The 25083-nt window shown below is 43.7% G+C and overlaps 2 protein-coding genes across 4 annotated transcripts in view; one reads left to right on the top strand and one right to left on the bottom strand.

Moving 5' to 3' along the window:
- The window catches only part of LOC133642353 (xaa-Pro aminopeptidase 3-like), a 40603-nt gene extending 30982 nt beyond the window's left edge, over positions 1-9621 (bottom strand). For 2 of the 3 annotated variants that reach the window (XM_062036496.1, XM_062036495.1), the window contains exons 1-3: positions 9385-9621; positions 9152-9259; positions 712-834 (exon numbers count right to left, since the gene is read on the bottom strand). In XM_062036496.1, the coding sequence (XP_061892480.1) occupies positions 712-834; positions 9152-9221 (193 nt within the window). In that variant the 5' untranslated portion in view covers positions 9222-9259; positions 9385-9621. The remainder of the gene's footprint in view (positions 1-711; positions 835-9151; positions 9260-9384) is intronic. The other variant, XR_009824494.1, reaches the window with a different exon arrangement.
- Positions 9622-9658: 37 nt separating this feature from the next.
- Positions 9659-25083, top strand: part of LOC133642354 (hsc70-interacting protein-like) — a 35877-nt gene continuing 20452 nt past the window's right edge. Inside the window, exons 1-6 of the mRNA XM_062036497.1 lie at positions 9659-9814; positions 12105-12215; positions 16118-16166; positions 24133-24226; positions 24293-24366; positions 24443-24509. Coding sequence (XP_061892481.1) covers positions 12106-12215; positions 16118-16166; positions 24133-24226; positions 24293-24366; positions 24443-24509 — 394 coding nt within the window. The 5' untranslated portion in view covers positions 9659-9814; position 12105. The remainder of the gene's footprint in view (positions 9815-12104; positions 12216-16117; positions 16167-24132; positions 24227-24292; positions 24367-24442; positions 24510-25083) is intronic.

The following is a 25083-nucleotide window of genomic DNA, read 5'->3' as shown; positions in this document are numbered from 1 at the left end:
CATATAACTTGGTAGTTGACACATTCTAACTTTTTAAGCACATTTTGCTGCCACACACCTCAGACTCATATAACTTGGTAGTTGACACATTCTAACTTTTTAAGCACATTTTGCTGCCACACACCTCAGAGTCATATGACTTGGTAGTTGACACATGCTAACTTTTTAAGCACATTTTGCTGCCACACACCTCAGAGTCATATGACTTGGTAGTTGACACATGCTAACTTTTTAAGCACATTTTGCTGCCACACACCTCAGAGTCATATGACTTGGTAGTTGACACATGCTAACTTTTTAAGCACATTTTGCTGCCACACACCTCAGAGTCATATGACTTGGTAGTTGACACATGCCACTTTATCTTGCCTAGCTATTTTTCCGCCAAACGCCTTGGAGTCATATAATTTGGTACTTGACACCTGATAACTTTTTTTTTTTTTTTTTGTGCTAATTTCACATGCGTATGCTTCATAGTCATATGACTTAGCACATGACACATTTTAACTGTTATCATGCTAACGTTAGCATTGGAGTTCGACTAGAGCATTTCAGCATTCATACGCAATTTCTCCCAAAATTGCATGATACAGATTTTTGTGTAATGTTATAATCCGGGATGTTTTTATTCTGTCTTTAGAATGTGTCGGGGGCCAATAACCATCAGCACTGTGGACACTGGTGAACTGGTAGGATGTTAACAATACTCGCCATGTTTGAGGAGGTGTGGATGGGTGAACGGGCTTGGTTGACCCAGGTAACGAGCAGGAAGTGTCTTTGGTTGCAAACCTCCTGGTTTCACAGAAATGTTCCTGCACGGGCACCACACACATCCTGCAAAAGTATGTTTGCTTTAAATTGTGTTGGTGATCAATCTGTCAATGACTTTAAGGGAATGGTCAAGATGTAACAAATAATAAAAATGCATACATTTGGGAATGTTCTTCCTGATTGTCATCCCATTGGGTTGACTTTTTTCTTGCCCTGATGTGGGATCTGAGCAAAGATGTCGTTGTGGCTTGTGCAGCCCTTTGAGACACTGGTGATTTAGGGCTATATAAGTAAACTTTGATTGATTTAATAATATTTTAATAAAAATAATAGTTTTTTTCCAAGATGGCGCCGCTGTAGTGGCTGCTGGTGGCAGGAGCTCCGTGCTCGTGTCATCCTTTTGTGTTCCTGATGTTTCCCTCTTCTTTTCATGTGGGTTTTTTTGGCCTTTTGGTTGGGGACCCTTTGGGACTGTGAGACAAGGCTGACTTCTGCAGTGCTTTTTTGTCAACTTCTGGATCTGCCTCCCGGGAGCCTTTTGGCCATGGAGACCAGCTGCTGGGTGTCTGCCACACCAGAGTCCATTTGGAGGGACTGGAGGAGATGTGGATGAAGAGACAGGGCTGCAGAGTTTGGAGAGACTGGAGGAGATGTGGATGAAGAGACAGGACTGCAGAGTTTGGAGAGACTGGAGGAGATGTGGATGAAGAGACAGGACTGCAGAGTTTGGAGGGACTGGAGGAGATGTGGATGAAGAGACAGGACTGCAGAGTTTGGAGAGACTGGAGGAGATGTGGATGAAGAGACAGGGCTGCAGAGTTTGGAGAGACTGGAGGATATGTGGATGAAGAGACAGGGCTGCAGAGTTTGAAGAGACTGGAGGAGATGTGGATGAAGAGACAGGACTGCAGAGTTTGAAGAGACTGGAGGAGATGTGGATGAAGAGACAGGGCTGCAGAGTTTGGAGGGACTGGAGGAGATGTGGATGAAGAGACAGGACTGCAGAGTTTGGAGAGACTGGAGGAGATGTGGATGAAGAGACAGGACTGCAGAGTTTGGAGAGACTGGAGGAGATGTGGATGAAGAGACAGGGCTGCAGAGTTTGGAGAGACTGGAGGATATGTGGATGAAGAGACAGGGCTGCAGAGTTTGAAGAGACTGGAGGAGATGTGGATGAAGAGACAGGACTGCAGAGTTTGAAGAGACTGGAGGAGATGTGGATGAAGAGACAGGGCTGCAGAGTTTGAAGAGACTGGAGGAGATGTGGATGAAGAGACAGGACTGCAGAGTTTGAAGAGACTGGAGGAGATGTGGATGAAGAGACAGGGCTGCAGAGTTTGGAGGGACTGGAGGAGATGTGGATGAAGAGACAGGACTGCAGAGTTTGGAGAGACTGGAGGAGATGTGGATGAAGAGACAGGGCTGCAGAGTTTGAAGAGACTGGAGGAGATGTGGATGAAGAGACAGGGCTGCAGAGTTTGGAGGGACTGGAGGAGATGTGGATGAAGAGACAGGACTGCAGAGTTTGGAGAGACTGGAGGAGATGTGGATGAAGAGACAGGGCTGCAGAGTTTGAAGAGACTGGAGGAGATGTGGATGAAGAGACAGGGCTGCAGAGTTTGGAGGGACTGGAGGAGATGTGGATGAAGAGACAGGACTGCAGAGTTTGGAGAGACTGGAGGAGATGTGGATGAAGAGACAGGGCTGCAGAGTTTGGAGAGACTGGAGGATATGTGGATGAAGAGACAGGGCTGCAGAGTTTGAAGAGACTGGAGGAGATGTGGATGAAGAGACAGGACTGCAGAGTTTGAAGAGACTGGAGGAGATGTGGATGAAGAGACAGGGCTGCAGAGTTTGGAGGGACTGGAGGAGATGTGGATGAAGAGACAGGACTGCAGAGTTTGGAGAGACTGGAGGAGATGTGGATGAAGAGACAGGACTGCAGAGTTTGGAGAGACTGGAGGAGATGTGGATGAAGAGACAGGGCTGCAGAGTTTGGAGAGACTGGAGGATATGTGGATGAAGAGACAGGGCTGCAGAGTTTGAAGAGACTGGAGGAGATGTGGATGAAGAGACAGGACTGCAGAGTTTGAAGAGACTGGAGGAGATGTGGATGAAGAGACAGGGCTGCAGAGTTTGGAGGGACTGGAGGAGATGTGGATGAAGAGACAGGACTGCAGAGTTTGGAGAGACTGGAGGAGATGTGGATGAAGAGACAGGGCTGCAGAGTTTGAAGAGACTGGAGGAGATGTGGATGAAGAGACAGGGCTGCAGAGTTTGGAGGGACTGGAGGAGATGTGGATGAAGAGACAGGACTGCAGAGTTTGGAGAGACTGGAGGAGATGTGGATGAAGAGACAGGGCTGCAGAGTTTGAAGAGACTGGAGGAGATGTGGATGAAGAGACAGGGCTGCAGAGTTTGAAGAGACTGGAGGAGATGTGGATGAAGAGACAGGGCTGCAGAGTTTGAAGAGACTGGAGGAGATGTGGATGAAGAGACAAGACTGCAGAGTTTGGAGAGACTGGAGGAGATGTGGATGAAGAGACAGGGCTGCAGAGTTTGAAGAGACTGGAGGAGATGTGGATGAAGAGACAGGACTGCAGAGTTTGAAGAGACTGGAGGAGATGTGGATGAAGAGACAGGGCTGCAGAGTTTGGATGGACTGGAGGAGATGTGGATGAAGAGACAGGACTGCAGAGTTTGGAGAGACTGGAGGAGATGTGGATGAAGAGACAGGACTGCAGAGTTTGAAGAGACTGGAGGAGATGTGGATGAAGAGACAGGGTTGCAGAGTTTGGAGGGACTGGAGGAGATGTGGATGAAGAGACAGGACTGCAGAGTTTGGAGAGACTGGAGGAGATGTGGATGAAGAGACAGGGCTGCAGAGTTTGAAGAGACTGGAGGAGATGTGGATGAAGAGACAGGGCTGCAGAGTTTGAAGAGACTGGAGGAGATGTGGATGAAGAGACAGGGCTGCAGAGTTTGAAGAGACTGGAGGATATGTGGATGAAGAGACAAGACTGCAGAGTTTGGAGAGACTGGAGGAGATGTGGATGAAGAGACAGGGCTGCAGAGTTTGGAGAGACTGGAGGGGATGTGGATGAAGAGACAGGGCTGCAGAGCTGGACAAGCTTCACAGCGTCTTGGCTGATTTGAGCAGGTATCAGACACCTCTGTCTCCTTGGACGTATCCTCGCTCATCCATGCCGACTGGACACTGGCCGAGAGTTGGTGGGCGGCAGAGGGTGGAGTCGACTCTTGTGGTTGCTTTGTTGGGTCTGCTCCTGTCTCTGGCCATGCTCCCCCCCACCCCAGCAGACGATGGTGAGGAACACCGCAGAGGCCACCACAGTGTATATGTTTTTTGTTGTTGTTGTTTTACTTTTGTGGCTGTGGGTAGAAATGGCTGGTTGCATCAGCTCGGCTCTTTTAAATGTCTTTAATGTCCTTTGTGTTCTTTGATGTTTTCCTCTTACACACATGCTATGGCTATGAGTTTTTTTTCCTTGGCCTCAGTCTGGACCCCCTCTCCAGTGGCCCAGGGTTAGGCCATCTCTACACTAGGTCGTTTAACCTCTTAAATAAATAATTATTTAGCCCAAACCCCGTTTCAGCCACACAAAAAACCAGCGTTTAAGGTTCCCCATCTCGGACAAATTTTTACACGGGTAAGTGCGCTGTGTATTTCTTGTATCCCCGACTCTTAGCTTTGTATGGACTCATTGATCACTTACAAACTGAGTTCTGAGAGGAGGTGACGCCAGAACGACCGCGCCCACACAGGAAGTGACGTCAGAAAGAACGCGCCACAGTCAGCTTTATCATAAAGCGGTTTGGTAACTCGGAGCTAACCACTGGAAATATGGAAGCGAGTCATCCAGACATGCCGTGTTTCTCCTTCTTCTACATGTACAGACGCTTGTGGAAATCACACAGGAATACCTTAAGAGAAAGCCATTGCAGCTATTTGGGATACAACACTTCTCAGACGGCAAGAGAACTTTCCAATGTCCAGGTCAGCTGTGATTCTACTTAGCCAAAAACTTTGTCCATTTGTCAAAGGAGAGACAACGAGAATTCGGGCTACCGTGAATGTGATAAAAAAGGTAGCGTGTGCTTTGTATTCCTGGTCGTCGAGGGAAGACTATGGAAAACGGCAAATGCTTTTGGACTGGCAAAGCAGACTTATCAGTTATTGTCCGCCATGCATGTCGCGGACTCAACGTCTAGGTCCAGAATATATAAAGTCACCAAAAAGGAATGGACAATGAAGGTGAAGGCAAAAGAGTGAGGAGTGTCCTGAGCAGATATCTAGATCCCTAGATTGATTGATGTCAAATGTTCTTTATCACATTGTTTAGGTGTGTAATAAAGATGTGATTCATGTATGATGTCGCAGGTGTGATTGACTACAATAGGGCCCCACAGCCCACTGGATTCCAGTTCATTGAAATAGCACAACACTGGATATTGTTCAGATAAGTGACATTTAAGAACTTGCACACAAAGCAACACTGGAGGTGACTACGACGTGCGCATGTGTACTAGGTCGCGTTGCGCCAGCTGACAGAGGGAGGGAAGGGGTCTTAAACGGTGGCATTGTTGTATGTGGACACGGATAAGGTTAGGTGGGATTTACCCTTAGTGTAAACGGGGCCTAAGACTGATTTTTTTTTTTTAGTTTACCTGTTTCTTACCTTTATTGTAAGGGGCGCCGGAAGTTGGCAGACCCTTCAAGGCCTACTGAAATGCGATTTTCTTATTTAAACGGGGATAGCAGGTCCATTCTATGTGTCATACTTGATCATTTCGCGATATTGCCATATTTTTGCTGAAAGGATTTAGTAGAGAACATTGACGATAAAGTTTGCAACTTTTGGTCGCTGATAAAAAAGCCTTGCCTGTACCGGAAGTAGCGTGACGTCACAGGTTGTGGAGCTCCTCACATCTGCACAATGTTTACAATCATGGCCACAAGCAGCAAGAGCGATTCGGAGAACCATGGACTCGGACTTGGAGGTGCTCATTCTTATCCCAGTCGCTTCACACTCAGCTGCGAACCAATCCAGTGAGAGCTGAAGATCCTGGCCAGATGAAGCCATCAGGACCACATCATCTGCAAAAAGCAGAGACCTAATCCTGCAGCCACCAAACCGGATACCCTCAACGCCCTGACTGCACCTAGAAATTCTGTCCATAAAGGTTCTGAACAGAATGGGTGACAAAGGGCAGCCTTGGCGGAGTCCAACCCTCACTGGAAACGTGTCCGACTTACTGCCGGCAATGCGGACCAAGCTCTGACACTGATCATACAGGGAGCGGACCGCCACAATCAGGCAGTCCGATACCCCATACTCTCTGAGCACTCCCTACAGGACTTCCCAAGGGTCACGGTCGAATGCCTTCTCCAAGTCCACAAAGCACATGTAAACTGGTTGGGCAAACTCCCATGCACCCTCAAGGACCCTGCTGAGAGTATAGAGCTGGTCCACAGTTCCACAACCAGGACGAAAACCACACTGTTCCTCCTGAATCCGAGGTTCGACTATCCGGCGTAGCCTCCTCTCCAGTACACCTGAATAGACCTTACCGGGAAGGCTGAGGAGTGTGATCCCCCGATGGTTAGAACACACCCTCCGGTTCCCCTTTTTAAAGAGAGGAACCACCACCCCGGTCTGCCAATCCAGAGGTACCGCCCCCGATGTCCACGCAATGTTGCAGAGTCTTGTCAACCAAGACAGCCCCACAGCATCCAGAGCCTTAAGGAACTCCGGGTGGATCTCATCCACCCCCAGGGCCTTGCCACCGAAGAGCTTTTTAACTACCTCAGCAACCTCAGCCCCAGAAATAGGAGAGCCCACCACAGATTCTCCAGGCACTGCTTCCTCATAGGAAGACGTGTTGGTGGGATTGAGGAGGTCTTCGAAGTATTCCCGCCACCGATCCACAACATCCGCAGTCGAGGTCAGCAGAACACCATCCTCACCATACACGGTGTTGATAGTGCACTGCTTCCCCTTCCTGAGGCGGCGGATGGTGCTCCAGAATCGCTTCGAAGCCGTCCGGAAGTCGTTTTCCATGGCTTCCCCGAACTCCTCCCATGTCCGAGTTTTTTCCGCCGCGACCGCTGAAGCCGCACACCGCTTGGCCTGTCGGTACCTGTCCGCTGCCTCAGGAGTCCTATGAGCCAAAAGAACCCGATAGAACTCCTTCTTCAGCTTGACGGCATCCCTCACCGCCGGTGTCCACCAACGGGTTCTAGGATTACCGCCACGACAGGCACCAACTACTTTGCGGCCACAGCTCCAATCAGCCGCCTCGACAATAGAGGTGCGGAAGATGGTCCATTCGGACTCAATGTCCAGCGCCTCCCTCGTGACATGTTCAAAGTTCTTCCGGAGGTGGGAATTGAAACTCTCTCTGACAGAAGACTCTGCCAGACGTTCCCAGCAAACCCTCACAATGCGTTTGGGCCTGCCGGGTCTGTCCGGCATCCTCCCCCACCATCGCAGCCAACTCACCACCAGGTGGTGATCGGTAGAAAGCTCCGCCCCTCTCTTCACCCGAGTGTCCAAAACAGGAGGCCGCAAATCCGACGACACAACTACAAAGTCGATCATGGAACTGCGGCCTAGGGTTTCCTGGTGCCAAGTGCACATATGGACACCCTTATGCTTGAACATGGTGTTCGTTATGGACAATCTGTGACGGGCACAAAAGTCCAATAACAAAACACCGCTCGGGTTCAGATCCGGGCGGCCATTCTTCCCAATCACGCCTCTCCAGGTTTCACTGTCGCTGCCAACATGAGTGTTGAAGTCCCCCAGTAGAACGAGGGAATCACCCGGGGGAGCACTTTCAAGTACTCCCTCGAGTGAATCCAAAAAGGGTGGGTACTCTGAGCTGCGGTTTGGCGCGTAAGCGCAAACCACAGTCAGGACCCATTCCCCCACCCAAAGGCGGAGGGAAGCTACCCTCTCGTCCACCGGGTTGAACTCCAACATGCAGGCTCTGAGCCGGGGGGGCAACAAGAATTGCCACCCCAGCCCGTCGCCTCTCACTGCCAGCAACGCCAGAGTGGAAGAGAGTCCAGCCCATCTCGAGAGAACTGGTTCCAGAGCCCTTGCTGTGCGTCGAAGTGAGTCAGACTATATTTAGCCGGAACTTCTCCACCTCGCGCACTAGCTCAGGCTCCTTCCCCCCCAGCGAAGTGACGTTCCACGTCCCAAGAGCTAGCTTCTGTAGCCGAGGATCAGACCGCCAAGTGCCCTGCCTTCGGCTGCCGCCCAGCTCACATCGCACCCGACCTCTATGACCCCTGCTATGGGTGGTGAGCCCATTGGAAGTAAATAAACACAAGACATATATATACTCTATTAGCCACAACACAACCAGGCTTATATTTAATATGCCACAAATTAATCCCGCATAACAAACACCTCCCCCCTCCCGTTCATATAACCCGCCAATACAAATCAAACACCCGTACAACACACTCAATCCCACAGCCCAAAGTACCGTTCACCTCCCCAAAGTTCATACAGCCCATATATTTCCCCAAAGACCCCAAAGTTACGTACGTGACATGCACATAGCGGCACGCACGTACGGGCAAGCGATCAAATGTTTGGAAGCCGCAGCTGCGTACTCACGGTACCGCGTCTGCGTATCCGACTCAAAGTCCTCCTGGTAAGAGTCTCTGTTGTCCCAGTTCTCCACAGGCCAATGGTAAAAGCTTGGCTGTCATCTTTCGGGAATGTAAACAATGAAACACCGGCTACGTGTTTGTGCAGCCGGCCGAAATACACCACTTCCCACCTACAGCTTTCTTCTTTGCTGTCTTAATTGTTCATTAAACAAATTGCAAAAGATTCACCAACACAGATGTCCAGAATACTGTGGAATTTTGCGATGAAAACAGACGACTTAATAGCTGGCCACAATGCTGTCCCAAAATGTCCTCTACAATCCGTGACGTCACGTGCAGGCGTCATCATACCGAGACGTTTTCAGCAGGATATTTCGCGCAAAATTTAAAATTGCACTTTAGTAATCTAACCCGGCTGTATTGGCATGTGTTGCAATGTTAAGATTTCATCATTGATATATAAACTTATCAGACTGCGTGGTCGGTGGGTTTCAGTAGGCCTTTCAGCGATCCTGTTCTGTCTCCCTGTAATGTTTGATCCTGTTCTGTCTCCCTGTAATGTTTGATCCTGTTCTGTCTCCCTGTAATGTTTGTCTGCTCTTGAATGGGATTGTGCTGAAAATCTTAATTTCCCCTCCGGGATTATTAAAGTATTTCTGATTCTGATTCTGATACAATAGGCGAACATTGGTTGAAATAAACATCAAGTTGACTGTTGTCTTTGCAGCTCACCTGGACTCCAGCGTGTTGCAGACAGCAGTTTGGCGGCAGCCCTCAGAAGGCGCCCAGCCGAGGTCACCATCGTCGAACACTCAGGTCACCCACACATGTCGCTTATGGCTGCACAACAGTTAGAAAAGTTGTCAAATGATATATAATATTCATAACCACTCGCACAAACACTTTTCCACGACTCAGATACAATGTATAGATGAAATGTACATTTCACCCTGGATGACAGTTACCTCACTAGCTGCTCGCTAACAGCCTTCTCAAGCTCGGTGAGTGGGAAATTGAGGCCCTGAGTTTTGTCTCCCAGCATCCGGTTTTATGATCGGTCCAATCAAAATCCTCCTTTAATGCCGACAATTCACGTTAAACGTTATAGTTATTTGTGTAAGATCTTATGTACAGGTTTAATAGAAATGTACTTCGAAAATGACACCGATGGCTGTACAGTAAAGGTTGTGCTGCTTTGTAGAAATAGTCCGAGCAGTCAGAAATCGGGGGCACGTGTTCCCGGATAAAGGAAGTCCGTGGGGCTGTCCGATGTGATGCCTGAATGAAAAGAGAAGAGCGACGCCTTCGCCAGGGAAGCAGATTTGCGACGACGAATTTCGACGGCAACCTTCTGTTTTCTCATCTACTTATTTAAATCTAAGAGTCCTTATATAGGTGTGTTATTTATTCTTTTCCCCACAAATATCAACACCTGGTGTTTCTAATTGAACTGAATGTGGCAAGTGTTGTAGCAAGCTAACACTAACAAGGATCATGCGTCAAAAACATGCTTGTTGTTTCTAGAAACTTCTGGCATCTTCGCTCTCTCTCGGGAAACATCGCTTCCTTGTCAAACTCCGATTTGTGCTTGTTGCGTCTTTGTTTCGCCATATTTGTTGTGGTATACAGAACATAAAGAGGACATTAATTCACGCTAGCTCGGCTAAGCTAACTTGATGAAGTTGTGTTTGTGTGTCGCAGCATGATGACGTTGTGTTTGTGTGTCGCAGCATGATGAAGTTGTGTGTGTGTCGCAGCATGATGAAGTTGTGTTTGTGTATAGCAGCATGATGAAGTTGTGTTTGTGTGTAGCAGCATGATGAAGTTGTGTTTGTGTATAGCAGCATGATGAAGTTGTGTGTGTCGCAGCATGATGAAGTTGTGTTTGTGTGTAGCAGCATGATGAAGTTGTGTTTGTGTATAGCAGCATGATGAAGTTGTGTGTGTGTGTCGCAGCATGATGAAGTTGTGTTTGTGTGTCGCAGCATGATGAAGTTGTGTTTGTGTCGCAGCATGATGAAGTTGTTTGTGTGTCGCAGCATGATGAAGTTGTGTTTGTGTGTCGCAGCATGATGAAGTTGTGTTTGTGTGTCGCAGCATGATGAAGTTGTTTGTGTGTCGCAGCATGATGAAGTTGTGTTTGTGTGTAGCAGCATGATGAAGTTGTGTTTGTGTGTCGCAGCATGATGAAGTTGTGTGTGTGTCGCAGCATGATGAAGTTGTGTTTGTGTATAGCAGCATGATGAAGTTGTGTTTGTGTATAGCAGCATGATGAAGTTGTGTTTGTGTGTCGCAGCATGATGAAGTTGTGTTTGTGTGTCGCAGCATGATTAAGTTGTGTTTGTGTATAGCAGCATGATGAAGTTGTGTTTGTGTGTCGCAGCATGATGAAGTTGTGTTTGTGTGTCGCAGCATGATGAAGTTGTGTTTGTGTATAGCAGCATGATGAAGTTGTGTTTGTGTATAGCAGCATGATGAAGTTGTGTTTGTGTGTCGCAGCATGATGAAGTTGTGTTTGTGTGTCGCAGCATGATGAAGTTGTGTTTGTGTGTCTCAGCATGATGAAGTTGTGTTTGTGTGTCGCAACATGATGAAGTTGTGTTTGTGTGTCTCAGCATGATGAAGTTGTGTTTGTGTGTCGCAACATGATGAAGTTGTGTTTGTGTGTCGCAGCATGATGATGTTGTGTTTGTGTGTCGCAGCATGATGAAGTTGTGTTTGTGTGTCGCAGCATGATGAAGTTGTGTTTGTGTGTCGCAGCATGATGAAGTTGTGTTTGTGTGTCGCAGCATGATGAAGTTGTGTTTGTGTGTCGCAGCATGATGAAGTTGTGTTTGTGTGTAGCAGCATGATGAAGTTGTGTTTGTGTATAGCAGCATGATGAAGTTGTGTTTGTGTATAGCAGCATGATGAAGTTGTGTTTGTGTATAGCAGCATGATGAAGTTGTGTTTGTGTATAGCAGCATGATGAAGTTGTGTTTGTGTGTCGCAGCATGATGAAGTTGTGTTTGTGTGTCGCAGCATGATTAAGTTGTGTTTGTGTATAGCAGCATGATGAAGTTGTGTTTGTGTGTCGCAGCATGATGAAGTTGTGTTTGTGTGTCGCAGCATGATGAAGTTGTGTTTGTGTATAGCAGCATGATGAAGTTGTGTTTGTGTATAGCAGCATGATGAAGTTGTGTTTGTGTATAGCAGCATGATGAAGTTGTGTTTGTGTATAGCAGCATGATGAAGTTGTGTTTGTGTATAGCAGCATGATGAAGTTGTGTTTGTGTGTCGCAGCATGATGAAGTTGTGTTTGTGTGTCGCAGCATGATGAAGTTGTGTTTGTGTGTCGCAGCATGATGAAGTTGTGTTTGTGTGTAGCAGCATGATGAAGTTGTGTTTGTGTGTCGCAGCATGATGATGTTGTGTTTGTGTGTCGCAGCATGATGAAGTTGTGTTTGTGTGTCGCAGCATGATGTTGTGTTTGTGTGTCGCAGCATGATGAAGTTGTGTTTGTGTGTCGCAGCATGATGAAGTTGTGTTTGTGTGTCTCAGCATGATGAAGTTGTGTTTGTGTGTCGCAACATGATGAAGTTGTGTTTGTGTGTCGCAGCATGATGAAGTTGTGTTTGTGTGTCTCAGCATGATGAAGTTGTGTTTGTGTGTCGCAACATGATGAAGTTGTGTTTGTGTGTCGCAGCATGGACTCCCGCAAAGTGACAGAGTTGAAGGGCTTCGTGCAATTGTGCGAGTCCAATCCCGCCATCCTGCACCTCCCTGAGATGGGCTTCTTCCGCACCTGGTTGCACAGGTCAGTCCTAACGCGCACACGTACACGTTGTGCATCTTTAAGGGGACATTGTTACGTCAACAATAATACAAGTGAAATGCTACACTGACACCACGTGTCTGGTCCCGCCTACTACGCACCCACGTATACGCGCTTTGGCCACCTGCTCCCTTTTTAATTGAGAGGGTGTAAAATGGTATAGTAACTATTCTGTCTTTGCCAACCCCACTTCCTCTTAAAGAGGAACTCTACTTGTTTTTAAATGTTGCCTATCATTCACAATCCCTACGCATTGTAAAGCATTCTAAATCGTAAATAACCATCAACAAAAGTCAGCTAACAATGGTGTTTATGGTAGTCGTTCAATTCCGCCTATTCAGCACTCTTAAAAACATCCCCAACACCTCCATCACATTTTATATACAGTACATGCTGTAAGTATATACACTATATTGCCAAAAGTATTTGGCCACCTGCCTTGACTCCCATATGATCTAGAAGTGCCATCCCATTCCTAACCCATAGGGTTCCATATGATGTGGGTCCACCTTTTGCAGCTACACAGCTTCAACTCTTCTGGGAGTGTGTTTATAGGAATTTTCCACCATTCTTCCAAAAGCGCATTGGTGACGTCTCCGTTCTAATTCATCCCAAAGGTGTTCTATCAGGTTCAGGTCAGGACTCTGTGCAGGCCAGTCAAGTTCATCCACACCAGACTCTGTCATTCATGGAATTGTCCGAAATGTTTTGGTATCCTGGAGCATTCAAAATTCCTTTCTCTGGAACTAAGAGGCCAAGCCCAACTCCTGAAAAACAACCCCACACCATAATTCCTCCACCACCAAATTTCACACTCGGCACAATGCAGTCCGAAATGTAGCATTCTCCTGGCAACCTCCAAACCCAGACTGGTCCATCAGATTGCCAGATGGAAAAGTGTGATTCATCAGTCCAGAGAAGGTGTGTCCACTGCTCTAGAGTCCAGTGGTGATGTCCTTTACACCACTGCATCCCACACTTTGCATTGGACTTGCTGATGCATGGCTTAGATGCTGCTGCTCCTCGGCCATGGAAACCCATTCCATGAAGCTCTCTGCGTACTGCACGTGGGCTAATTGGAAGGTGACATGAAGTTAGGAGCTCTGTAGCAAGTGACTGTGCAGAAAGTCTTTGCACTATGCTGACCTCTCTGTCAGTTTACCTGGCCTACCACTTGGTGGCTGACTTGCTGTTGTTCCCAAACTCTTCACTTTTCTTACAATAAAGCCAACAGTTGACTTTGGAATATTTAGGAGCGAGGACATTTCAGGACTGGATTTGTTGCACAGGTGGCATCCTGTGACAGTTCCATGCTGGAAATCACTGAGAGCGGCCCATTCTTTCACAAATGTTTGTAGAAACAGTCTCCATGCCTAAGTGCTTGATTTGATACACCTGTGATTAGTGATTCTCATCATTTGGATGGGTGGACACCATACTTTTGGCAATATAGTGTATGTAGGGTAGGCACATTCATAATAACATGTACTATTTACGTATTTTGCTCATTTTGAGCATACAGCGGAGTATTAATTTCAGACGCATCACAACGTTCACTTTTTCCTTCAACAACAACACTAATACTCACAGCAAACTTCATGAGAGAGATTACTACTTCAACACGTTTTAGAAGCAGTGTGCTAAACGGATGCAGCTTTAGTGAAACACTAATAATCATGTAGCACTTTGGTGCTAAACAAGAACTACAAACTATGAACACAATAAAACAATCACTTACTGTACAATGTCTGCTCTCACTGGTGACGACTGATGGGATTATATCTTCCCGTTTACATAAAGAAAATCATCATCTTTCTCGCCATCTTCGGGTCTAAGTTGGATGTCATAGTTGACAAACTTCTCAGTTTGTGTCTACAACCTTCTACTATCCAGGTGAGAGATTTATAATCTAGAATTAACTTTCACCAAATCGGAGGCGATGCAGCAGCTCAATATGTCAATATAGCAATGTAAGCTAGTTAGCGCTCTGACCACGGCGCAGCTAAAAGTAGTTCCTCGGCGTTAGCGTTTATAACAATACTGCTAATACTTGATTAGTATTCAGGTCTCGACATGTAAATGGAGTATTGTTGGTTGATTTGGGACGTTTTTAGAGGGTTTTATGGGCGGAATAGAGTACTTTCATTAGCTGCTTTGTTAGCCACCTCGTACTTTCAAATTTTTTGGAATTTTGCCCATCATTCACAATCTTTATGTAAGAGAAGAACATGTATGTTTCCTTTTATGCTTTCTAAAATATGTCAAGTACGATGTGGTTAACAATGCAGCCAATGGTAGTACTGTAGTGTCCATACAGTCCTTTAAAAAACATCCAAAAACCGCCAACAATACTCCATTTACATGTCGTGACCTGAATATTAGCGACATTAGCGAGGAACTATTTTCAACATTGATCACAGAGAGCTAACTCGCTTATACAGCTATTGAAATACTGAGCCGGTGAGTTGCTGTATCGCCTCTGAATTGTTGAAAGTTAATTGTAGATTTAAAATCATGCCTCTCACCTGGATAGTAGAAGGTTGTGGACACAAACCCACAAGTTGGTCGACTTTGACATCCAACTTAGACACTTGTTTGCACCCATTTTTTTGTTTTTGTTTTAACCTGCGTGAGGATTACGATGAATTGTTGATGTAAAGGGGAAGATATAAACATGCCATCAGTCTTTATCCAAGTGAAAGCAGACATTGTACAGTAAGGGATTGTTTTAGCAATACTGCTACTTGCTGGATCTAGTTATCACTCAGCTTCTAAAACGTGTAGATCATTCTCTTCATAGTTGGAATCAAAAATAAAAGGTTCTGGATCATAAATTGTCCCAAGGTAGTCATTTGTATGTATTTATGACATGTTGTTATAAATGTTACTACATTACTTACAGCACATTTATAAAACGTGATGGAGTTTTTCAGAGCGCTTTATATGTGGAATAGATCAAGTCCTCATTACCTCCATTATTAGCTGAATCTTGCTGGCATTTATTTACCAATTAGAATGCATAAAAAAAGACAAACACATGTTTTTGTCATAAAGATTGTGAATGATTGGCAAAATTCCCCCGAAAAAAGTGTAATTCCCCCTTAACTCTAAAGGCCTTAGTGGCCACATGCGTGGACAGCACCTTTTAGCTCTTATTTCCAAAATTGTGTACACTACTGAATTGGGGTCTTATGCCACTTATGTGGACAGTTATACTGCCATCTGGTGGTGTCAGAAGAGTATAACATACAAAGGAATTTGGAAAAAAAAAAAGTGTAAAAATAAAAATTAACATGTCACTACACATGAAGTACACATTTGTGTACTTATGGACTAAGTACATCATATCAAAAGATGATTTTTAGTTTTTATTGTAATTATGGTCCAATAAGCCTAAATAGCAATTGAAATAAAAAATAAAAAACATGTAAACAAACAGCTTGGGCCTGAAAAGGTTAAGAGTCACACTAGACAATGGCCTGACAGTTTGGGCATTTTGCTTGTCACTCTCGTCTCTCAGTCTGCGGACTGTATTTAAAACAGCTACATTTTATTTATTACAAGTTACATCAAGTAAAATGATGCGATTACTATGACGCAATACAACATGTCGGAAGAAGCAAAGCTTATTCACAATCCGTTCTTTCACACTTCCTGTTTCCAAGACTCGCCAAAAAACACCTCTCAGTTTGATCCAGTCCCCGTGGCTAACTAGAAACCCATCCAAAGTGTTCAAATGTAATGTACATTTTAAAAATCCTGATTTAAATCTGCTATTTTATCAATTTGTCAATCTGCAAATGTTTCCCTGTTAATATATGTTGGACAAGACCTTCCATTTCATGTATTATTCCTCACAAGATTGTTTTGTGCCCACACTGCAGCATGGGTGCAAAGATCCCTTCCCCATCTCCCCCCAAGGAGTCATGCCAGGTAACCCATGAAGAATGTTCCTCTGATCATTTACCTGAAGTATTTTCCTTTTCAAACACAACTATTTTACTCATGCACTTTCTGAACAAGCGGTGTCAAGTTGGACGATGCAGCAGTAAAAATAAATAGTAAATCTTGTCGTAGGTTGAGGAAGCAAGCAATGTGTGTGCAGCTTGTAAAGTCATATGCAGAAATATTGATGTACTGTCATTTATATTTTCCCATCTATTTTATTGTACATTTGTCTAAATAGCTGTCAGCACAAGTGAGTATCAAAGTAGTTAGGTCATGCATCCAATATGTTGGTGGTAGCATCATGATCCAGTGTATTAGATATCACTTCAGAATACACCCTGAGTGGGTAGTAGATATCACTTCAGAATACTCCGAGTGGATAGTAGATATCACTTCAGAATACACCCTGTGTGGGTAGTAGATATCACTTCAGAATACACCCTGAGTGGGTAGTAGATATCACTTCGGAATACTCCGAGTGGATAGTAGATATCACTTCAGAATACACCCTGTGTGGGTAGTAGATATCACTTCAGAATACACCCTGAGTGGGTAGTAGATATCACTTCAGAATACTCCCTGACTGGAGAGTAGATATCACTTCAGAATACTCCCTGACTGGAGAGTAGATATCACTTCAGAATACTCCCTGAGTGGGTAGTAGATATCACTTCAGAATACACCCTGAGTGGATAGTAGATATCACTTCAGAATACTCCGAGTGGATAGTAGATATCACTTCAGAATACACCCTGAGTGGGTAGTAGATATCACTTCAGAATACTCCCTGAGTGGAGAGTAGATATCACTTCAGAATACTCCCTGAGTGGAGAGTAGATATCACTTCAGAATACTCCCTGAGTGGATAGTAGATATCACTTCAGAATACTCCCTGAGTGGATAGTAGATATCACTTCAGAATACTCCCTGAGTGGATAGTAGATATCACTTCAGAATACACCCTGAGTGGGTAGTAGATATCACTTCAGAATACACCCTGAGTGGATAGTAGATATCACTTCAGAATACACCCTGAGTGGATAGTAGATATCACTTCAGAATACACCCTGAGTGGATAGTAGATATCACTTCAGAATACTCCCTGAGTAGAGAGTAGATATCACTTCAGAATACACCCTGAGTGGAGAGTAGATATCACTTCAGAATACACCCTGAGTGGATAGTAGATATCACTTCAGAATACTCCCTGAGTGGATAGTAGATATCACTTCAGAATACTCCCTGACTGGAGAGTAGATATCACTTCAGAATACTCCCTGAGTGGAGAGTAGATATCACTTCAGAATACTCCCTGAGTGGAGAGTAGATATCACTTCAGAATACTCCCTGAGTAGAGAGTAGATATCACTTCAGAATACTCCCTGAGTGGGTAGTAGATATCACTTCAGAATACTCCCTGAGTGGGTAGTAGATATCACTTCAGAATACTCCCTGAGTGGATAGTAGATATCACTTCAGAATACTCCCTGAGTGGAGAGTAGATATCACTTCAGAATACTCCCTGAGTGGATAGTAGATATCACTTCAGAATACACCCTGAGTGGAGAGTAGATATCACTTCAGAATACTCCCTGAGTGGATAGTAGATATCACTTCAGAATACTCCCTGACTGGAGAGTAGATATCACTTCAGAATACTCCCTGAGTGGATAGTAGATATCACTTCAGAATACTCCCTGACTGGAGAGTAGATATCACTTCAGAATACTCCCTGAGTGGAGAGTAGATATCACTTCAGAATACTCCCTGAGTAGAGAGTAGATATCACTTCAGAATACTCCCTGACTGGAGAGTAGATATCACTTCAGAATACTCCCTGAGTGGATAGTAGATATCACTTCAGAATACTCCCTGGGTGGGTAGTAGATATCACTTCAGAATACTCCCTGAGTGGATAGTAGATATCACTTCAGAATACTCCCTGAGTGGAGAGTAGATATCACTTCAGAATACTCCCTGAGTAGAGAGTAGATATCACTTCAGAATACTCCCTGAGTGGAGAGTAGATATCACTTCAGAATACTCCCTGAGTGGATAGTAGATATCACTTCAGAATACTCCCTGAGTGGATAGTAGATATCACTTCAGAATACTCCCTGAGTGGATAGTAGATATCACTTCAGAATACTCCCTGAGTGGAGAGTAGATATCACTTCAGAATACTCCCTGAGTAGAGAGTAGATATCACTTCAGAATACTCCCTGAGTGGAGAGTAGATATCACTTCAGAATACTCCCTGAGTGGAGAGTAGATATCACTTCAGAATACTCCCTGACTGGAGAGTAGATATCACTTCAGAATACTCCCTGAGTAGAGAGTAGATATCACTTCAGAATACTCCCTGACTGGAGAGTAGATATCACTTCAGAATACTCCCTGAGTGGATAGTAGATATCACTTCAGAATACTCCCTGAGTGGGTAGTAGATATCACTTCAGAATACTCCCTGAGTGGATAGTAGATATCACTTCAGAATACTCCCTGAGTGGAGAGTAGATATCACTTCAGAATACTCCCTGAGTAGAGAGTAGATATCACTTCAGAATACTCCCTGACTGGAGAGTAGATATCACTTCAGAATACTCCCTGACTGGAGAGTAGATATCACTTCAGAATACTCCCTGACTGGAGAGTAGATATCACTTCAGAATACTCCCTGACTGGAGAGTAGATATCACTTCAGAATACTCCCTGAGTGGATAGTAGATATCACTTCAGAATACTCCCTGAGTGGATAGTAGATAACACTTCAAAACAAAATACACCCTGAGTGGAGAGTAGATATCACTTCAGAATACTCCCTGACTAGAGAGTAGATATCACTTCAGAATACTCCCTGAGTGGATAGTAGATATCACTTCAAAACAAAATACACCCTGAGTGGATAGTAGATATCACTTCAAAACAAAATACACCCTGAGTGGATAGTAGATATCACTTCAAAACAAAATACTCCCTGAGTGGATAGTAGATATCACTTCAGAATACTCCCTGACTAGAGAGTAGATATCACTTCAGAATACTCCCTGAGTGCATAGTAGATATCACTTCAAAACAAAATACACCCTGAGTGGATAGTAGATATCACTTCAAAACAAAATACACCCTGAGTGGATAGAGATATCACTTCAAAACAAAATACACCCTGAGTGGATAGTAGATATCACTTCAAAACAAAATACACCCTGAGTGGATAGTAGATATCACTTCAAAACAAAATACTCCCTGAGTGGATAGTAGATATCACTTCAGAATACTCCCTGACTAGAGAGTAGATATCACTTCAGAATACTCCCTGACTGGAGAGTGAAGTGAAGTGAAGTGAATTACATTTATATAGCGCTTTTTCTCAAGTGACTCAAAGCGCTTTACATTGTGAAACCCAATATCTAAGTTACATTTTAAACCAGTGTGGGTGGCACTGGGAGCAGGTGGGTAAAGTGTCTTGCCCAAGGACACAACGGCAGTGAATAGGATGGCGGAAGCGGGGATCGAACCTGCAACCCTCAAGTTGCTGGCACGGCCGCTCTACCAACCGAGCTATACCGTCCCAGAGAGTAGATATCACTTCAGAATACTCCCTGACTGGAGAGTAGATATCACTTCAGAATACTCCCTGACTGGAGAGTAGATATCACTTCAGAATACTCCCTGAGTGGATAGTAGATATCACTTCAGAATACTCCCTGAGTGGATAGTAGATAACACTTCAAAACAAAATACACCCTGAGTGGAGAGTAGATATCACTTCAGAATACTCCCTGACTAGAGAGTAGATATCACTTCAGAATACTCCCTGAGTGGATAGTAGATATCACTTCAAAACAAAATACACCCTGAGTGGATAGTAGATATCACTTCAAAACAAAATACACCCTGAGTGGATAGTAGATATCACTTCAAAACAAAATACACCCTGAGTGGATAGAGATATCACTTCAAAACAAAATACACCCTGAGTGGATAGTAGATATCACTTCAAAACAAAATACACCCTGAGTGGATAGTAGATATCACTTCAAAACAAAATACTCCCTGAGTGGATAGTAGATATCACTTCAGAATACTCCCTGACTAGAGAGTAGATATCACTTCAGAATACTCCCTGACTGGAGAGTAGATATCACTTCAGAATACTCCCTGACTGGAGAGTAGATATCACTTCAGAATACTCCCTGACTGGAGAGTAGATATCACTTCAGAATACTCCCTGAGTGGATAGTAGATATCACTTCAGAATACTCCCTGAGTGGATAGTAGATAACACTTCAAAACAAAATACACCCTGAGTGGAGAGTAGATATCACTTCAGAATACTCCCTGACTAGAGAGTAGATATCACTTCAGAATACTCCCTGACTAGAGAGTAGATATCACTTCAGAATACTCCCTGAGTGCATAGTAGATATCACTTCAAAACAAAATACACCCTGAGTGGATAGTAGATATCACTTCAGAATACTCCCTGACTAGAGAGTAGATATCACTTCAGAATACTCCCTGACTGGAGAGTAGATATCACTTCAGAATACTCCCTGACTGGAGAGTAGATATCACTTCAGAATACTCCCTGACTGGAGAGTAGATATCACTTCAGAATACTCCCTGAGTGGATAGTAGATATCACTTCAGAATACTCCCTGAGTGGATAGTAGATAACACTTCAAAACAAAATACACCCTGAGTGGAGAGTAGATATCACTTCAGAATACTCCCTGACTAGAGAGTAGATATCACTTCAGAATACTCCCTGAGTGCATAGTAGATATCACTTCAAAACAAAATACACCCTGAGTGGATAGTAGATATCACTTCAAAACAAAATACACCCTGAGTGGATAGTAGATATCACTTCAAAACAAAATACACCCTGAGTGGATAGAGATATCACTTCAAAACAAAATACACCCTGAGTGGATAGTAGATATCACTTCAAAACAAAATACTCCCTGAGTGGATAGTAGATATCACTTCAAAACAAAATACTCCCTGAGTGGATAGTAGATATCACTTCAAAACAAAATACACCCTGAGTGGATAGTAGATATCACTTCAGAATACTCCCTGAGTGGATAGTAGATATCACTTCAGAATACTCCCTGAGTGGATAGTAGATATCACTTCAAAACAAAATACACCCTGAGTGGATAGTAGATATCACTTCAGAATACTCCCTGAGTGGATAGTAGATATCACTTCAAAACAAAATACTCCCTGAGTGGATAGTAGATATCACTTCAAAACAAAATACACCCTGAGTGGATAGTAGATATCACTTCAAAACAAAATACTCCCTGAGTGGATAGTAGATATCACTTCAAAACAAAATACACCCTGAGTGGATAGTAGATATCACTTCAAAACAAAATACACCCTGAGTGGATAGTAGATATCACTTCAAAACAAAATACACCCTGAGTGGATAGAGATATAACTTACCACATTTTGAGCAAACAAATGTCGTACATTCAACACATTTTTTTAAATGTTCCTGATTGACATTCTGACATTAAAATTGCATTTTTGTCCAAGTATTGGGGTCTTAATTTAAATGAATGAAAAAGATAATAACTTGCGATTAGTGCAAATTTGAAAGTGTGATAAATCTGATTTTAAAAATGTATACCGTATTTTTCGGAGTATAAGTCGCTGCGGAGTATAAGTCGCACCGGCCGAAAATGCATAATAAAGAAGGAAAAATACATATAAGTCGCACTGGAGTATAAGTCGCATTTTTGGGGGAAATGTATTTGCTAAAAGCCAACAGCAAGAATAGACATTTGAAAGGCAATTTAAAATGTCTAAAGAATAGTGAACAACAGGCTGAATAAGTGTACGTTATATGAGGCATAAATAACCAACTGAGAACGTGCTGATATACGCCTAATCTCTTACGTGAATGAGATAAATAATATTATTTGATATTTTACGGTAATGTGTTAATAATTTCACACATAAATCGCTCCAGAGTATAAATCGCACCCCCGGCCAAACTATGAAAAAAAACTGATTTATAATCCGAAAAATACGGTAATTTGACAGCACAACAAATACTTTATTGCGAGAATCAATTCTGAATGGAATTCGAAGCCCAATAATTGCAATTGATATATGAGATGTTGTAAGAGCATAATCCCTAATTGATCAACTTTTACTGCGTATTAATTAAATTAGTGAATGGTGTCACCCTTTGACTTTGTGATACCCTCACTTGTGGTCAAGGAGAGACGCCATTGCCACTGTATTTGTATCACCTTGTGGTAACAAACAGTGATAACATTTACCAAGGAGCTACTTCACACACACACACTCCCTTAGCTAACACCACTAACTCCCTGGTCGTCACACCTCCCGCACATTCCAAGGCGTACTCTCCAAATCACAAATACTACATGTTCAGAGGGCTGAACATTGAGAGGAAGTCACAAAAGAAGAGACAAACAGCGGCGCTAATACGGTGGCCTCTAGTGGTAATGTTGAATATTAAGATGCATTAGCAATGGCTCACTTTGGCTTTTATAGTGTGGATAAGGACTTTGCAAAATGCAAGTGGTTTGTTTTAGTTTCATGCCTAGAAACACAAGATGCTGAGCATATGGCATTGTACTGTGAGATTCACAGATCTATTCCTGGGGGTTATGTAAAACAATATTTGTATATATTGAGAGAGATGTAATCTATCAAGAAAAAATGCATTACATTATTTATTTTTCGTTGAAAGAAAGCGGAAGTTGCGAGGCAAGGTTGGTTGCATGAACAAAGACACTCTTTCTCTGGTAACCGAGCAACGCAGGAATTGAGCCAAAACTACTAGTTTTCATCCAGATTCTGGACAGGGAGGACAGGTGGTACCAAAGAGGAGTGAGCAAAGCCATCTATGTCAAGGTTGAAAAACCATCCCTGAACCGAGGATGTGGTCTGCGACACCACCTGTCTCCCACATACAACACTGTCCTTTCAACCATTCCTAAAAGACTGCAAATTAGCCTCCAACAAATAACAGGAGTAGAAACATTCTGCTCACAGATGCTCATTTGGGCCATTTGTTTACAACTGAATGGAATGCTAACGTGGGGGATTATTTTGGACTGGTAGTAGTCTATCCACAGCGATCGTTCTGCCACTCAATACCTCATTGCTAACAAGGGGAAATTACACTTCAACAACTGTCGTTGGCATTGACAGTTAGGATTGCTTGTTTGCATCTGAACAGTTGTTTTTCTCACTACAATAGGGCAAAACCATCCTTGCCCAGGCACACCCTCCTGGTTTTGTATATAAATATTTGGGGTTTTGGCACCAACCACTAGACTAGTTCTGACTAGTCTAAGACTAGATCTGACCAATCTAAGACTAGATCTGAGTAATCTAAGTGTAAGACTAGTAGATCTGTCGAATCTAAGACTAGTCAATCTGTCTAATCTAAGACTGGTAGATGTGACCCATCTAAGACTAGTAGATCTGACCAATCTAAGTGTAAGACTTGATCTGACCAATCTAAGTGTAAGACTTGATCTGACCAATCTAAGTGTAGGACTTGATCTGACCAATCCAAGTTTAAGACTACTAGAGCTGACCAATCCAACACTAGTACATCTGACCAATCAAACACTAGTAGATGTGACCAATATAAGTCTAAGACTAGTAGATTTGACCAATCTAAGTCTATGAGCATGAAGTGATGAAGCCTACTTGGATGACAAATGAAAGGTGAGATGACAAAGACCTGATGAATGAGAACATCCACATGTCTTTAGTAATGCTCCTTCAGAAGATGGTTGTTGAAATGTGAGGGGTGTACTCACTTTTGTGAGATAATGTATTTCGGGATATTTCAGTAAAATACAACCTGTCATTTCTTCAGCTGGCTTTCAGAAGAAGTCAAAACAAGGTTTGTTGGGGTTGATGGTTGTTGTTATGTGGCCTGTAGGGTGGGTGTCCCTGTGGTCCTCCCCCGAGATCTTCAGCTCCCCCACCTGAGCCTGAGCCTCCTGCACCATCTGAAAGTGAAGAGAGTGAATTAGGTAATTACTGTGGCGTCCATCCATCCTCTCCTTCCTCCTTCCTCACTTCAACTGTTGCGTCTACAGAAAAAGACCTGGAGGGTGTCATTGAGCCAGACACTGATGAACCACAGGAAATGGGAGAGTTTGAAAATGTTGAGGCGAGTGTTATTTCTCCATAAGTTTCTGGTGCTTTTTAGTGATGATATGAAAATATGTGTGTGTACATTTGCTCAGGTGTCAGAGGAGATGATGGACTTGGCCAATGACAAGAAGATTGAAGCCATTAATGCTCTGGGAGACGGTAAGTGTATACTTGTATTTATTCATCTCTACCAAGCACAAGGTAGGTTTTAGCTGAGTTTATGTACATGTAGGTGCTCTTAAATCAGGTGCCAAAGTCCTCCTCCCAGCCTTCGTCTGCGTCTTCTACCCGTCAGCCATCTGGATTTTCTTAGCGCTACCTTAAATGGAGATATCCGCTGATATAACTTCAATTAAATACATCACTAAAGTCTCAAATTCCAAACGGCTCGTTTGAAACAAGTTTGAAAGAAGGGAAGATTTCTTTATAAATATATTCGCCGTGCTTCCATAGTTTGATTTCACATTTTCAGGACTTTTGCAAATACACAGAAAGCACTACCAACAGGTGAGAGAAGTTGGCTTATCATTATAGGGCCTCTTTCAGTCAGAATGATGTCTTTCTGTTGTAACTTAAGTTATTCATCCATCAGAACATAACTGACCTAATATGGATTGCATCAGTGCTAACTTATAGCAACTAACTAATAGTTCCACAGTGCTAATTTATAGCAACCAACTAATAATTCCACAGTGCTAATTTATAGCAACTAACTAATAATTCCTGTGCTAAT

The sequence above is a fragment of the Entelurus aequoreus genome, linkage group LG25, assembly GCF_033978785.1.
Source record: "Entelurus aequoreus isolate RoL-2023_Sb linkage group LG25, RoL_Eaeq_v1.1, whole genome shotgun sequence".
In the NCBI taxonomy this organism is placed as follows: Eukaryota; Metazoa; Chordata; class Actinopteri; order Syngnathiformes; family Syngnathidae; genus Entelurus; species Entelurus aequoreus.
This window is presented reverse-complemented; position numbering and strand designations above follow the sequence as displayed.